Raw genomic sequence first — 15,181 nt, 5'->3', positions numbered from 1 at the left:
GGAGACGAGATGTTCATAATTACGCAGTGCTTGACGGAACCCTAAAGCTTTCCAACCCTTCCATGGAAGCCTAGGTCAGAAGGAAAACTGTTTACAAAGTCAGTTTCCTGGAAAATGATTGACGCATGGTCTCGGAGGAGGTTGAGAGAGAAAACTAAGAACCAGAGTAAGGTCCCAAGCAGGAGGTCTGAGCTTCCAAGGTGACCAAGACCACTCCCAGCTCTTGAACCACACTAAGGATTCTGAGGGCAAAGAGAGGTCCGCACTCTGCAGATGAACCAAACATGAGCAAGGCCTGTAGCACATTGCCAGTATCAACAGAAGGAACTTCCTCTGTTGTGAAAAACATTCAGAAGATCTTGTCTACCAAACAAGAACTCTGAGTGGAGAGAAACCCTTTTGATGTCACCAATCACACCAGCAGAAGTCTCACCCCGTATACATATACAGCTGACGAAGATCCTCTGAAGTAATAGCCTTACATGTGAGTCGCTGTTTTGCAGAAAAGATCTCTTTTAAGATACTGAATAGACTCTATACATGAAGAAGGTTGTGCAAGGGAGGAATCTCTCTCGATTATTCAGCTTTGGGTTAAGGAACTACTAGGGTTAAACAAAGACATTGGAGCTTGGCAAAGGAGTAGCCCTTAAATCCTGCTCCCCCCTCCCTGAATTGTTCGTGAACTCGTGAGCCTCCTCCTCCAATGTTTGGGGTGCTCATATTGAAGAGCTCCTGGGTTCAGGGGGCATGGAGTGTACATGACAACCAAGTGCACATCAGAGAGTTAGAGTTAAGCGCAATTTCCTCGGACTTAAAATATTCGAGGAAGGTAGGTGTGGCAATCCAACGTTCTACCTCCCAGAGAATTCCCAAAAGGCATAAGGAGTCGTCTTCTCCAATGAACAATTTTGAGACCATGAACAGAAGACCCCTAGCTTCCTGTTGAAGAGAAGAGGTCTAACATAGGTCTTTCCAAGTAGACAGAAGAGACAATAGGATAACCCAAGGCTATGTCTGATACAAAAAGCTCAGCACAGATACATTCTACATATCCTACTGTCAACTTGTGCATTGTCAAAGTAGACAGGGGAGAAGTCCTTGAGCTGCCCAGGAAACGCACATCTCCAATAGAGGAGACATCTTATGGGGTGATCCCTTATGATGACATATGTTCAGTATGCTACTCATCGGAGGAGACATTCTATGATGATAGACACGGCTCTCTTGAAAAGGAATTTCAGAACAAAGAGAAAGAAACAATAAAGAATTTCTTAAAATTGAGGTTGAGAAGACTTCTAAAAGCAGATGTCAGAAGGGAAAAAGAAAAGAGAAATAGTACGTATGTAATCTTCACACTCATATTTTTACGACTATTTATTTCTTTTTTTAAGGGTAATGTATTAAGCTGATTTTTAAAAGAAATTACAGTAACTTCAATTTCCTGAAAAAGTTAGCTTAATACTTATGGAGCATGGTTACGGTCATATTTATTGTTCAAACTTTACAAATAAGCATCTATTAACATTTTTAGAGACCGTGCCAAACTTACGCTAAAATTCCCCTTGCACGAAGGGGTCTGGAACCTTACTTCACGTAAGTTCAGGGTATTACTGTACTACTTGTTATTAAGCCTCTTGCTAATATTTCTGAGTTCTCCTGGAGAGTGCAGATAGTATTTCTTCCCACAGGTGGTGGAAAGAAATAATATCTGATATTTAAATCATCTGTGCAACTTAAGGACAAATGGCAACCACATCACTAGTCTTTGTTTCAGTTATGTTTACCTACACTGCAACTAAGTGTAGTAATGGTTTTACGTACCAAATTTCATCATGGTGGTTTGGTATCCACCAAGCATACTAACACATGTTACATGTTAAATGTTAAAAATGTCTTATTGTCTTTCTGTGGCTATAACAAAATTGAGTGCTGATCAGTATGCAATAGTACCTAAAAATACAAAAAGAGCAAAACTTACCTTTTCAGATATGTGACCATTTGCTTCAAGACCTTTTGCTATGTTATTGTATTCTGCTATAAGCTCTTTATCGCCAGCATTTTTTACAGCTTGTTCCACCCTCTCAATCTGGAATTTAAGCAGTTTCAAAAATATAAAACTTTAAAATTATATTTTACAATGAATGATATACCATAATAAAATTCCTAAAACTGTATTTTGTGTTAGATTTTTGAAAATCAAAAGCCTTGAAATGCTATGAACATTCATCCCCTCTCCTAATTTTCTTCCTCCTACTACCTCTTCCCACAAATGTTTGAAATATGTCAATCCTTCTGTAGCCTCCCCCACACTCAGAGCTTCTGCTTCAGTGGTGGATTTTGCTACTCTCCTGGATTTCCTGGACTTCCACCATATGGGACTTCTCCTCTTACCATCCGTCAAGGATATAACATAACCCAATTGAGTATGACCATCTTTTATACTCCTAAATGAAGCATCTGCTTAGGCTTCCCAATAAATCTTTTCCTCTTCCATCTTACTTATTGTAACTTTGCCCATCATGTTCGTAGTTTTTCTCACAATTTTAATAAGCTTCTTCATATCTTGAGTCGTTCCTTCTTTAAAGGCTTTACTTAATTCACTAATATCTTATGATATTTCTGGCATGGTGTGTAGGGATACCCAATTCAACTGTCCTACCACTGATCTATACTCAGTTAACTCCTTTTGTCCTAACACTCTATTACCTGTAAATCCGTTAGCTTCTGGTTCTCTTATAGAATTCAAGACAAAACCTATTCTCCTTTTACTCTACTATTACTCCTATATACGTAAACCTTTTACTTTTTTGTTTTCCTATTTGCAATTTTCCTTTCAATTTCCCAATGGTTTCTTTTAAAAATCCTTCAGACCCTCCATAGCAAAAATCATCTACGTGTGTACACAAAGTGCCATTCAGTTTATTGTCTTTTTTCCAAAAGAGTATATTAGGTTCTAGTCTACTTTTCTCGCCTTTAAGCTCCTCCACTATTTTTACCACTTTACAATACCGTGCCTTTGCTGCGCCTGAGCACAAAAACAGTTTTCTTCAACTTTCATAATCCACTCCAACCATCTTCCATAGGTGGGTGGTTTTAAATATACTTCTCTTTGTATTTTGTCACCTTGTAAATATGCAGTTTTGACATCCAATGTATAATAATTCCAATCTTTCAATTTTATTATTGTCAAACAAAATTTTAAAATTTCATCATTGCAAGAAGTGTCTTTTTCCCATTCTGACATCTTTTCTTCAAAATCTCTAGCTACCAATCTTGCTTTACATATCCTTCCCCCTCCCCCCTTTTACCTTTTCAGTTACTAACCATCTTGTAGATATAGCTTTTTGTCCAACGTCATTTACATTGTACAAATCGCCTCATGATTTGCTTGATCTTTTTCCTGCAAGACATAATAATTATAGTCCATTCTTCTACATGTCCTGTATCATTGTTTATAGCTCTAATTCTATTTCCCTTTTTGAATTTGGGTATCTATTCTGTTAACTCACTTTCCCCGTCATCTTCCATTGTTTCCTTTACCACTCCTCTTTCTATAGCCTCTTCTGTCTGCATTCCTTCTCTAGCCCACTATTATCTCCTTTCCTTCCTGCCTATCTACATTCCCTTCATTTGGGCCATCGGACCTACCTTTCACAACATGTGATTTATCGATTCTAGATATCTTTTCTGTTTCTGGTGATAGTCTTTGAACCCCCGTAACGTGTATTCTAGTTACTTCTCTTAAAGAATCCCCATGTTTTACTACTGTCTTCCCTGATACTCTCACTACCTGAGCAGGTCCTCTCCATTCATTTTCATTTTCTCTCTTATAGAATACCTCATCTCCCACTACTGCTTCTTCAAATTTATGATCTCTGATGTTTTTATTTAATGCAATTCTTATTTCATTGCATGACTCATTTTTTATAAACACTTCTCTGGCCTTATGCATTGCATTCAGCTTGTCCCTTACCATACTCTCTTCCAGGGTTTCTTTTGTACCTTTTACATACCTCACAATCAGGTCCATTAGTAACGTTTTTTTATTTCCTCCTTTTCTTTCTCTATCTTGTTTGTTTATTTGTTTGTATAGTGCTTTTACATTGCATGGAACCAGTGGTTATTCAGCAACGGGACCAACGGCTTTAGGTGACTTCCGAACCTCGTCGAGAGTGAACTTCTATCACCAGAAATACACATCTCTCGCTCCTCACTGGGATGGCCGAGAATCGAAACCGCAACCACCAAGGTGGGGCGCCAACACCATACCAACCACACCACTGAGGCTCTTTCCTTTCTCTATCAAACCATCACTCCATTGTTCTTCCTCTGTTAGCTTCCATACTTTATCTCCATTTCCATGACCAAACTGTAAATGTAATTTCTTCATTGTGCTTTTAATTTCCCTCAGTCTCTTTCCCTTCCAACCCTCTAGTAATAATTCTTCTACCTTCCTCTTGCTTATTGGTAATCTTAAATAACCCCGCTTGTCTTCTCTTAACTTTACCTTCATTTCCCCTAATACTTATATTATAACACACTTTTCTTTCAAATTTATGATCGTACCCATTTTGCTCATGGTTTTCTTACCTATTAGCCATAGTATATCACCCTGCAGAATTTCTGTCTTCAAATAAAACTTGTTTTTTAACCCTTTAACGCCGAAGGGGTATAATAAAAATCGTCTCCCGTATGCCGGGGGGGTCTCAAAGTGAGCGCCGAAGCGGAAAAAATATTTTTTTCAAAAAATCACAGCATGCTTAGTTTTCAAGATTAAGAGTTCATTTTTGGCTCCTTTTTTTTTGTCATTGCCTGAAGTTTAGTATGCAACCATCAGAAATGAAAAAAATATTATTATCATATATAAATAATGTGATATATGATAGCGCAAAAACAAAATTTCATATATAATTGTATTCAAATTGCGCTGTGAGCAAAATGGTTAAAGCTAAAGTTATTTTTTTTCGTTGTATTGTACACTAAATTGCGATCATTTTGGTATATAACACATTTTAAAATGATCAAAGCAACACAGAGAAAATATTATCACAAAATGATGCATGAATTCGTAACGCACGGACGTAAACAATTTTTTTTCAAAAATTCACCATAAATCAAAATATTATTCTAGAGACTTCCAATTTGTTTCAAAATTAAGATAAATGATTGAATATTACTATACTGTAAGAGTTATAGCTTACAATTGCAGTTTTTGACCATTTCGGACGAGTTAAAGTTGACTGAATGTCCTATTTTTTATGTATGTTTTTATATGCAAATATTTCGAAAATGAGAAAAGCTACAACCTTCAATTATATTTGTTGTATTCTACATGAAATTGCGCACATTTTCATATATAAAACTCTATGAAATGCCTTATATGAAATGGAGCAAATATTACGAGAATGCGACGTACGCATTTCAGAGATTTGCGGCGGAGAATCCGCGTACGGAGGGAAGAAAAGTTTTTTTTTTTAATTCACCATAAATCTAAATATTGTGCTAGAGACTTTGAATTTGTTTCAAAATGAAGATAAATGACTGAATATTACTAGACTGTAAGAGTTTTAGCTTACAATTGCGTTTTTCGACCATTTCGGTAGAGTCAAAGTTGACCCAACATGGTTTTTTTCTATTTATCGTGATTTATATACAAATATTTCGAAAATGAAAAAAGCTACAACCTTCAATTATTTATAGTTGTATTCTACATGAAATTACACACATTTTCATATATAAAACTTTATGTAACAGCTAATTTAAAATGGTCAAACATTACGACAATCGGACGAAAAAATGTCTGATTTTTATCGGAAGAGTTACCGCGCACGGACGTAAGGAAAATGTTTTTTTTTCATAAATTCACCATAAATCGAAATATTGTGCTAGAGACTTCCAATTTGTTGCAAAATAAAGGTAAATGATTGAATATTACTAGAATGTAAGAGTTTTAGCTTAAAATTCCATTTTTCGACCATTTCGGTCGAGTCAAAGTTGACCGAAGGTTGAAATTTTGGCACTTATCATTATTTATATGAAAATATTTCAAAACTGATAAAAGCTACAACCATGGATTGTCTTTAGTTGTATTCTACATGAAATTGCGCACATTTCCATATATAAAACTTTATGTAACGGTTAATTTAAAATGGTGCAAACATTACGACAATCGGACAATATGATTTTTTCGGAAGAGTTACCGCGCCAACGTAAGGAAAAAGTTTTTTTCATAAATTCACCATAAATCGAAATATATTGCTAGAGACTTCCAATTTGTTGAAAAATAAAGGTTAATGATTGAATATTACTAGAATATAAGAGTTTTAGCTTACAATTGCGTTTTTCGACCATTTTGGTAGTCAAAGTTGACCAAAGGTTGAAATTTTGGCACTTATCATTATTTATATAAAAATATTTCAAAACTGATGAAAGCTACAACCATGAATTGTTTTTAGTTGTATTCTACATGAAATTGCGCACATTTTCATATATAATACTCCATGCAACGGCTAATATAAAATGGTGCAAAAGTTATGTTAAAGTGACGAAATAATTTCTGAGATGTGTCGCTGATGTTTTTTAGTGCGAGAAGAAAGAAATTCGCGCTTGCGCGCCTGGGTAACGATTGTAAACAAAACAATGCCTTGATCAGTGAGCTCCCAGCATCCCCTAAGGCGCGTGATTCAAAATTTTTCACCTGGTAGGCCTATAAGTATTTTTCCGCAAATTTAAAAAACAACTTTTTATATCGACGTACCATACGTCCAATCGGCACCCAACAGACAATTTATGTCGACGTATAATACGTCCAATCAGCGTTTAAGGGTTAATATCACTGTTATTTCTATTACTCCTTTTGACCTATAGGGTGACGCAACAAAATTAAATACTATTAGACTCTGTCGTGGTACCCTTTATTCTCCTCAACTCTTCCCTACTCAACCCCATGACAGTGTGTGCTAGTCACAATTCCCTGGAAACTGTTGATTTACATCCTGTGTCTAAAATTACATCAACCACTTCCCAAGACTCATCCTCTATTTTACTAACTTCTCCTATATAAACTTCTTCCTCTAGCCACGTTTCTGTTTTTGCTTATTTTCTTCTTGTTTTGTTTCTGTTTTCTTCCTGTTCTGGAAATTCTAAGGACAATCCCTAGCCCAATGCCATTCCGAGTATTGCACAATGTTACTTTCCCTTCTTTGTTTAAAGGATTTCATCCACCCCTACTTCTGTTCCATTTTCCCCAATATCTCTGGTGCTCCCTGCCTCTCCCGAAATCGCATTGCCTTCTGACCCCCACCATTCCTGTTCCTCTTTATTCCTTAATCCCTCAAACAGTCTCTTCATTAATTGTGACACTGTTTCACATTCTAACTTTCCTTGACGAAAAGCTGCTAATAACATTTGTTTTTTATTTTCTGTGAGATTTGCCTGTTCCAGTACATGAAAACCCTTGACTTTTCCTTCAAGTGTGCTTTTCCCCATTGCTCTGTCACACTCTGATGCTGCTTTTTCATACCTAATTAAAAAGTCCCTCATCTTTTCACTCGATTCTCTTCCTATTTGAATATAGTTTTTCATTCTACTGTAATTCTCCATTAGTGTGTCTTTTAGATAGGCTTTATCTAGTTTGGATAGGATTATCTTTGGACCCACTGTACCCTTTAAGTTCATCTCTATCTATTCCTTCCGCTACTTCTTGGGCTTTCCCTATTCAGCTCATTCTTACCTCTGTCACAGGGGATTTTACATCTTCTCCAAACAACAATAGCCAATTTCAACTTGTCCCATCCATCCTTTGTACTCTTCTTGTATCCTGCTAAATCTTGGACATTCCCTTCTCTATTTAATGTCCCTTTGTTCACTGCTACCACTTTGAATTTTTTCCAAGCCTAATCTTTCCTTTTGAACACAAACAAGTGATCTACCCAACTGTTGACGTTCTCAGATCCCAGTACACTTCAGCTTAAACCTTTGAACAACACCACAAGACTTACAATCCAAAACTCCCATCAGACAGGGAGCTCTCTCCTACCAACCAAACAACCCTCACATGTGTCTCCTTCTCCACATTTTGTTGTTTATCTCTCCACCCAACACCGCCGCCATCTTGTTTTCTATGACATCACATTCTCTGATATCACAACACAACTTGGATACATAACATGCACAACCATGGCAGCAGTCGCTTCCTCAGTCTACACAAAGTTTCAAGGTCTCCCAGGCAAACGGGTAAGTCATCGGTGCCCCAAGCCAGTCCTTTCAGGCTTCAGGGAAACCATGACAAATTTTCTAAGACAATTTTTATTTTTCATAGCTACAAACCTTTGGTTTTAACAATAGGATTATTTCCTAGTGCCTAGCTGGATACGGTTAAACAACCGGAAATTGAAAAGCAAGGAATCTGTGAGATCTGGCAACATATGCGTATATTGGGTTTAGCCTCAAGCCCTCAGTCCCCAGGAGGGAGGTTGAGCCTCTTTTATTTGGTTTGGCAGGATCTGAAGGTTGATCCCTGGGTGGTGGAAGTACTGAAGGAGTGATACAGCATTCCTTTTTTTTCTCAGCCTCCTCACATTCTTTTTTTTTCTCAGCCTCCTCTAGCCAGTTCTTCACGATAAGAAGTTCCAGATGATGCAGGAGGAAGTAGACTCTCTTGCTAAGACTCTCTTCCAAGACTATGGAAATAGTCTTGGAATCATGGCCATTGTTCCAAATTGCCTGTCTGATACCAAAAGCTTTGGGAGAATGGAGACCAGTACTGGATGTCTCCAAGTTAAACAGATAAAAAAGAACTGATGAAAATTCAACATCTGATATGAAATTACAATTTCTTAAAAAGAAATGATAAAAATTCAAAATTCAACATGAAATGACAGTTTCTTGAAAAGTTTAGATCGAACGATTCTCTCTCTCTCTCTCTCTCTCTCTCTCTCTCTCTCTCTCTCTCTCTCTCTCTCTCTCTAACACATCTGCTTCTCAGTTAATCACCTTTACTAGTCATTTTCATCAAAACCTATTTCAATAATAAAAAAAATTAATGATCAGATGCCAAAAGTTAGTCAAAACAAATTAACCTAGAAAAAAATTCTTACTTCATGCTCAGCAATGACGGATTTCAAGCTGTCGACTGCTGCCAAAATGGAAGTTGCTCCTTCCTTTGTCTTTAACGTAAGGGCAAGCTTTTTAGCTTCGAGAAAATAGGTCTTTCTCTTCGGCTTCTAGCAGATGCATACATGATGCAGATGATCAGAATACACTTCGCAGGTTTGAATAATATGTATGGCGTTGATGATGATACCGATCATTCATACACACTGCGCTATGTTGTTAAAAAAAAAAAAAAAAAAAAAAAATGCGAGGCGGAGCCTTCTGTCTTGTTAATGGCTGAGCAAAAGCCTTTAGAATACACTTCGCAGATCTGAATAATACCTATGGCGATGATGACGATGATGATAGCGATCATTCAGAGTACACTTTGCAGATCTGAATAATACTTATGACGATGGTGATGATACCGATCATTCATACACACATGCGCTATGACATCACAAATGCATGAGGCAGAGGCTTCCGTCTTAGCTAATGGCTGAGCAGGAAATCTTTCTCTCATATTCCCCCTTGGAGGAATAATAGTTTTTTCCCTCCAAGGATTCCCCCCTCCCCTTCTCTCATATACCAGCAACCTCCCCCCCAACACATAATACAGACCGGTCCCGAATTATGCATGCTTGAATTGTGCGATTCCCCTTTTATGTGATCACTAGTTCTCAAAAATAGATCTTCTGTATCTGCGAAGCCATTCAAATTCTGTGAGTCATGCGCCGCAAAACGTATCAAATCTATTGTCTTTTCAAGTATTTTAGTTGTGGGGGGTTTGCTGGTATCTGAGAGAAGGGGTGGGAGGAATGCTTGGAGGAAAAAACTATTATTCCTCCAAGGGGGAATGCAAGAGAATGATTTCCTTCTCAATCATTAGCTAAGACGGAAGGCTTTCCTCACGCATTTGTGATGTCATTGCGCAGTGTGTATGAATGATCGGTGTCATCATCATCGCCATACATATTATTCAGATCTGCGAAGTGTATTCTGATCATCTGCATCATGCAGATTTGATCATTTATGTTTTTCTATTGTTGAAATAGGTTTTGATGAAAATGGCTAGTAAAAGTAATTAACAGAGAAGCAGATGTGTTTGAGAGAGAGAGAGAGAGAGACAGAGACAGAGAGAGAATCGTTCGATCTAAACTTTTCAAGAAACTCATTTCATGTTGAATTTTTATCATTTCTTTTTAAGAAATTGTAATTTTAAATCGAATTTTGGATTTTTGAGAGAGAGAGAGAGAGAGAGAGAGAGAGAGAGAGAGAGAGAGAGAGAGAGAGAGAGAGAGAGAGAATCGTTTGATCTAAACTTTTCAAGAAACTGTCATTCATGTTGAATTTTGAATTTTTATCATTTCCTTTTAAGAAATTGTAATTTCACATCAAATTTTGAATTTTCATCAGTCCTTTTTTATCGTAGAATACATTTATATGAAAAGATTACATAGTGAACGTGCCGATAGAGAAACTGAGACAGGCTCTTGTAACCAAGTTTGTTAGGCCAAACAGGAGTGATCCCAGTACCCGAAACGGTTCACAAAGCCTTCCTTCAGCTGAAGAACTCTTCACGGAGGGTGAGACAGAGGAGTTTGAAGGTTTTTTTTGGCAGAGGATAGGTAAAGGAAATTCCATCCAAAAGGTTTTTTAAAGGAAATGACTGTATGTATTGTAAAGTACACTTGCACTCAATGGTGGCATTGCTTACGTGTGGGAGTTTTCACCATCCTGGGTGTAATTTTAAATTTTTCAAGTTATTAAAACCTTTTCAATGTTTTATTTATCCATAAGAACAATTTCATATTAAAAAAAATTACAGTATAGTACATAGAAAGTATTGAAAATGGGTAGTATAAAAAAGTTTGACTGGGTAAGTTGCCGTTTGCCTTGGCCCTTACGAAATTATTCCCATAAGGTATTTGTTTCGAAATCTGCGAATTTCCAATTCTACGAGGCCGTGGATCAACCAAATTCTTGCATAATTGGACCATACTGTACTTGAAAAGACAATAGATTTGATATGTTTTGCGGCGCGTGACTCGCAAACTTTGAACGGCTTCGCAGATACCGAAAATCTATTTTTGAGAACTAGCAACCACATAAAAGGGGAATCGCACAATTTGAACACTCATAATTCGGGACAGGACTGTAGTTCAGGCTGGTCAGTGACCAGGGCTAATTCAGGTGCTCAGGGAGTGTATTGCAATAATAATTTTCCTTGTGACAAATTAATTGCAATAATAATTTTTCTTGTGACAAATTAAAGATACGTATATATTTATATTACATCCTGTGAAAGTTTTATAAAATTTGGTTGAAAAAAAATGGAAAGAAAATTTTTTTACACTTCATGAATCCTGAGACAATCAGGACATCTTGAGCAAGTTATCCTCATAAACCATTTTTTCAGACACTACTGCTAGAGTGAATGGAATATTTTGGTGGGTGACCCAAGTATTTTTGAACAAGTTTTTTTTTATAATTTTTACAAGTTTTTTACAATTTGTTGTTCACAACAATGAACAAAATTGTCAATAAACCAATCTAAAAATTTTTTTAGTATATGCAGTGAACAAATATGTAAAAATAAAAATATTTTTGGTAATAATACTTCAGTCCAAAAGTGTTGTCAATGAAAATTTGATAATTCCTCGAACCTCAGAAGTCAGCGCTCCCCTTAAATGTGAAAAAATTCAATAAAAGATAAATAATTAGACAAACAGCTTGTTAACACAGTACAGGTATCACAATAACAATTCGCATATACATTCACAAAATAAAACCTTTGAACACTCAGCTGAAGTAAATGTTAGATGACAGCAATTTAACAAAGGTCAATATCAGAAACCTACCTAATAAATGGAAAAAAATCTAAAAAAATGTGAACAGCAATTCCTGCTTGTTAAACCAAAAGAAAAACATTTACATTATGGCAGGAAAATAGCACATGAAAGGCACATAAAACAAAGTTTAACTGAATCACCAGTGAAAAAGTCTCACTCTTTGCAATGTTAACAGTATTGAAAAAAACCTTCACCAAAGCAATGATTATGTATCTATGAGTGATAATTAAAGAGAATCCATAAATTAAGTAAATGCGATTCCAATCATTTTAATCAATCTCTGGAGAGACTGAGTTGTGGAAAGGTCCACAAACACACAATAGGTGACAAGTTTACCACAAGCGGGCCTATGGAACCAGGAAAATATGTGCCACTACTAAGAATTCTTTTCTTCTAAGAATGGAGTGTCAGAATTTCACTCAGGAACAGGAAAGGCTACAAAAAAGCAATGGGGTTTACGGTGGAATGAATCAAAACTGAAAAGAAAAATTTGAAGGCAAAAAGACAAAATTTGAAAGGCAAAGGATTATCCAACACTGCTTAATTCATAAAATAAAATTGCTCTAACATATCTATGGAAGAACTTGACTAAGCCAACTAGAAAAGAAAGCAATATTACCAATGGGTAATCTTTATGAAGTGCTCCACTTCCCAGTGAAAATACTAGGAACCAAAGTAATTCATACTAATATATAAGCAGAAGCCCATAAAAAGCAGACATAAGTTGGTTTATAGAGTAATCTTACTGTATTTCTGACAATCTGTTGACTGTCACCTCTTGAAATTGTATCTGGAAGGTCAGCTCTCAACACAGACCTCAGGATTGGTAGAGCATCCTCAACTCTGCCTAATTCTACCAGTGACAACACCTGAAAAATATATCATTCTCAGAAGGAAAGCTTGGAAAACAATGAGAGGTCTCAAATTTCCTAACTTTGTACTGTACACCAAGAACACAAATGTAAAAGTTAATCAACTTTTCATATGCAATTTATGGAAAATATTCTAATTAAATTATCAAAATACTTTTTCGCCCAAGTACCAAAGCTTATAAAATATGATTCATGAATACAGATTTATCACCTTTTCATAAGACCTTTTCAGATACCAATGCAGAGATGGTGTAAATGAATTAGCATAAACCTGAGGAGAACATTTCTGAAAGACTGAAGGTCTGATAACTCTCCAGTAACATTTTCTTAGTGATAATTAGTCTCAGGAAAGCTGCCTCTGTATGGAAATAACTGCAAGTTTCAATTCCACAGAAATCAATTATACAGGGAACAACTTATAAAAATAAAAAACGAAAAAAGTGTGGTCTAGACAAAATTATTGGTTTTTAACATTAACGCCTTCTTTACCGGGTGGGTGAGCAGAATGTTAAACATTGCGTTCGCTGCCGAACTGAATCTCTCGGTAGTGACTCCAGTTTGGAGGGGTGCCGATCGTAAAAATATTTGCCAAAAATACACTAATCAAGACAGGCTAATGAAATTATCAGGTTTATTAGCACTATAATAATGCATATTCTCTGTTAGTTTTATCATCCTACAGGGAAAATAAATGATTTTATGAAAAAAAATGTGAAACTCAGTGTCCTACAGACACTGGTGGTCGGTGAGGAAACTACGGTCTTGAATAGAAATTCGGTCTTACAGAATGTTGGTATATCGCACCTGGAACATGCACATAAAGTATTATCAAAATAGAACAGTAAATAAGCATGTAATAACAAAAAAAAAGGGCAAAAACTAAAGCGAAAGCCCCGCCAATAAATATGGAAATCGCAAATTTTATAGTATATCTTTCAAAAATTGGTCGATGTTATTTTCTATGTTTTCTAAGATTAGTTTCATCACAGAAAACAACTTTAGGGGCATCAGGGGTATCTAGACTAATTTTTCAAGTTTCTTGTCCTCAGAAAAAATCGCTTTTTCGCTTTTTCTCTGGTTTGGTTTTTTATATATAGTAAGTTCTATAAGGCTTTATTTCTACCTTCATTTATCTGGTGTTCATATCTTTTATTTGTAAAATGTAATAAGTGAATAAATAAATAAATACAGTAAATGATGATACAACTGGTTTTTTACTTGGGTAGAAGTTATTACATGTTTACGCTTGTCTGCGTTTGGTGTTTTTTTGTTGAGACGCAGTTCATCTGTCACCTACCACATACTATAAGCAGTAATAATATTTTTTTGGGTTCATCATACGTCTGGCATCGTGTCATACTGTTTATTTTCCTCCAAACTACAGAATGATTGGAAGTCCCTATCTGAAAAGAGGAGTTTTGGTGGTACTATGCGTACCACCTTTATGCACCCGGTGCGGTGTAGTAGACTTGAATGGTGGTACCCACCTACCTCCAAACAAACTTTCGGTAATGAAGAGGTTAAACACAAAACTACCTAGTGTAGTTACATGTAAATAAAAAGTACTAAGAACAAGGCCAGAAGAAAAGGGAATAAGTAAGGTAAGAGAATAACAGTTGCAAATCAATTACACTTTACAAAAGAACATAAAAGGCAATTAAGTTAATTATGAATGAAAATAGAACTGTACTAAAGACCAGGTAGTGCGTAAGCTTTTTACCCACTTTATTATTATTATATAATATTCAGATGAACCCCATTCATATGGAACAAGCCCACAAGGGCCACTGACTTTTAATTCAAGCTTCCAGAGAACATGGCACTCATTAGGAAGTAAGAGAAGGTAAAGGGAAATTCAAAAAGAAGAGCTCTCACTTATTAAAAAGAAAACATAAATGAATGAATTAATGGATAACAATGTATTAAAATACAAAGAGAATAGCATTAAGGTAGTAATGCACTGCATCTTCACTTGAACTTATAAAGTTCCAATTGCATGACATCCTAAGGGAGACTTTCACAGTCCAGCAGTGTGAGGAATAAAGGACCTCTCAACTGAAAAGTTCCACGTGAAGCCCATTTACCGCATATTGGTGCTGCTGTTCTGCAAATCTGGTTGCTCTTGGCAGGAGAAGGAGATCAAAGATCAATTGTGAATGTGAAATCTCTATTAAAATACAACTTATGAAAAAGTGAAAAACAAGAGATCACTCGTTGATGGCCCAAGTCATAACTGCTAATTAGGAAACAGAAACCTACCACCACAAACAAATCTATTTAAAAAGAGGTAAATCTCTGGTATACACAGACATCCACACCGAAGAACAGTATTCAAATAAAGGAAGCACAAATAACCAAATACAG

General features: G+C 36.2%; 1 protein-coding gene across 1 annotated transcript in view; it reads right to left on the bottom strand.

The window, feature by feature from the left end:
- The window catches only part of LOC135218260 (pentatricopeptide repeat-containing protein 2, mitochondrial-like), a 121,504-nt gene that overhangs the window by 20,468 nt on the left and 85,855 nt on the right, over positions 1–15,181 (bottom strand). Inside the window, exons 6-7 of the mRNA XM_064254433.1 lie at positions 12,692–12,814; positions 1,979–2,086 (exon numbers count right to left, since the gene is read on the bottom strand). Coding sequence (XP_064110503.1) covers positions 1,979–2,086; positions 12,692–12,814 — 231 coding nt within the window. The remainder of the gene's footprint in view (positions 1–1,978; positions 2,087–12,691; positions 12,815–15,181) is intronic.

The sequence above is a fragment of the Macrobrachium nipponense genome, chromosome 9, assembly GCF_015104395.2.
Source record: "Macrobrachium nipponense isolate FS-2020 chromosome 9, ASM1510439v2, whole genome shotgun sequence".
Classification (NCBI taxonomy): Eukaryota; Metazoa; Arthropoda; class Malacostraca; order Decapoda; family Palaemonidae; genus Macrobrachium; species Macrobrachium nipponense.
The sequence above is the reverse complement of the archived record's forward strand: the minus strand, read 5'-3'. Positions and strand labels throughout refer to the sequence as shown.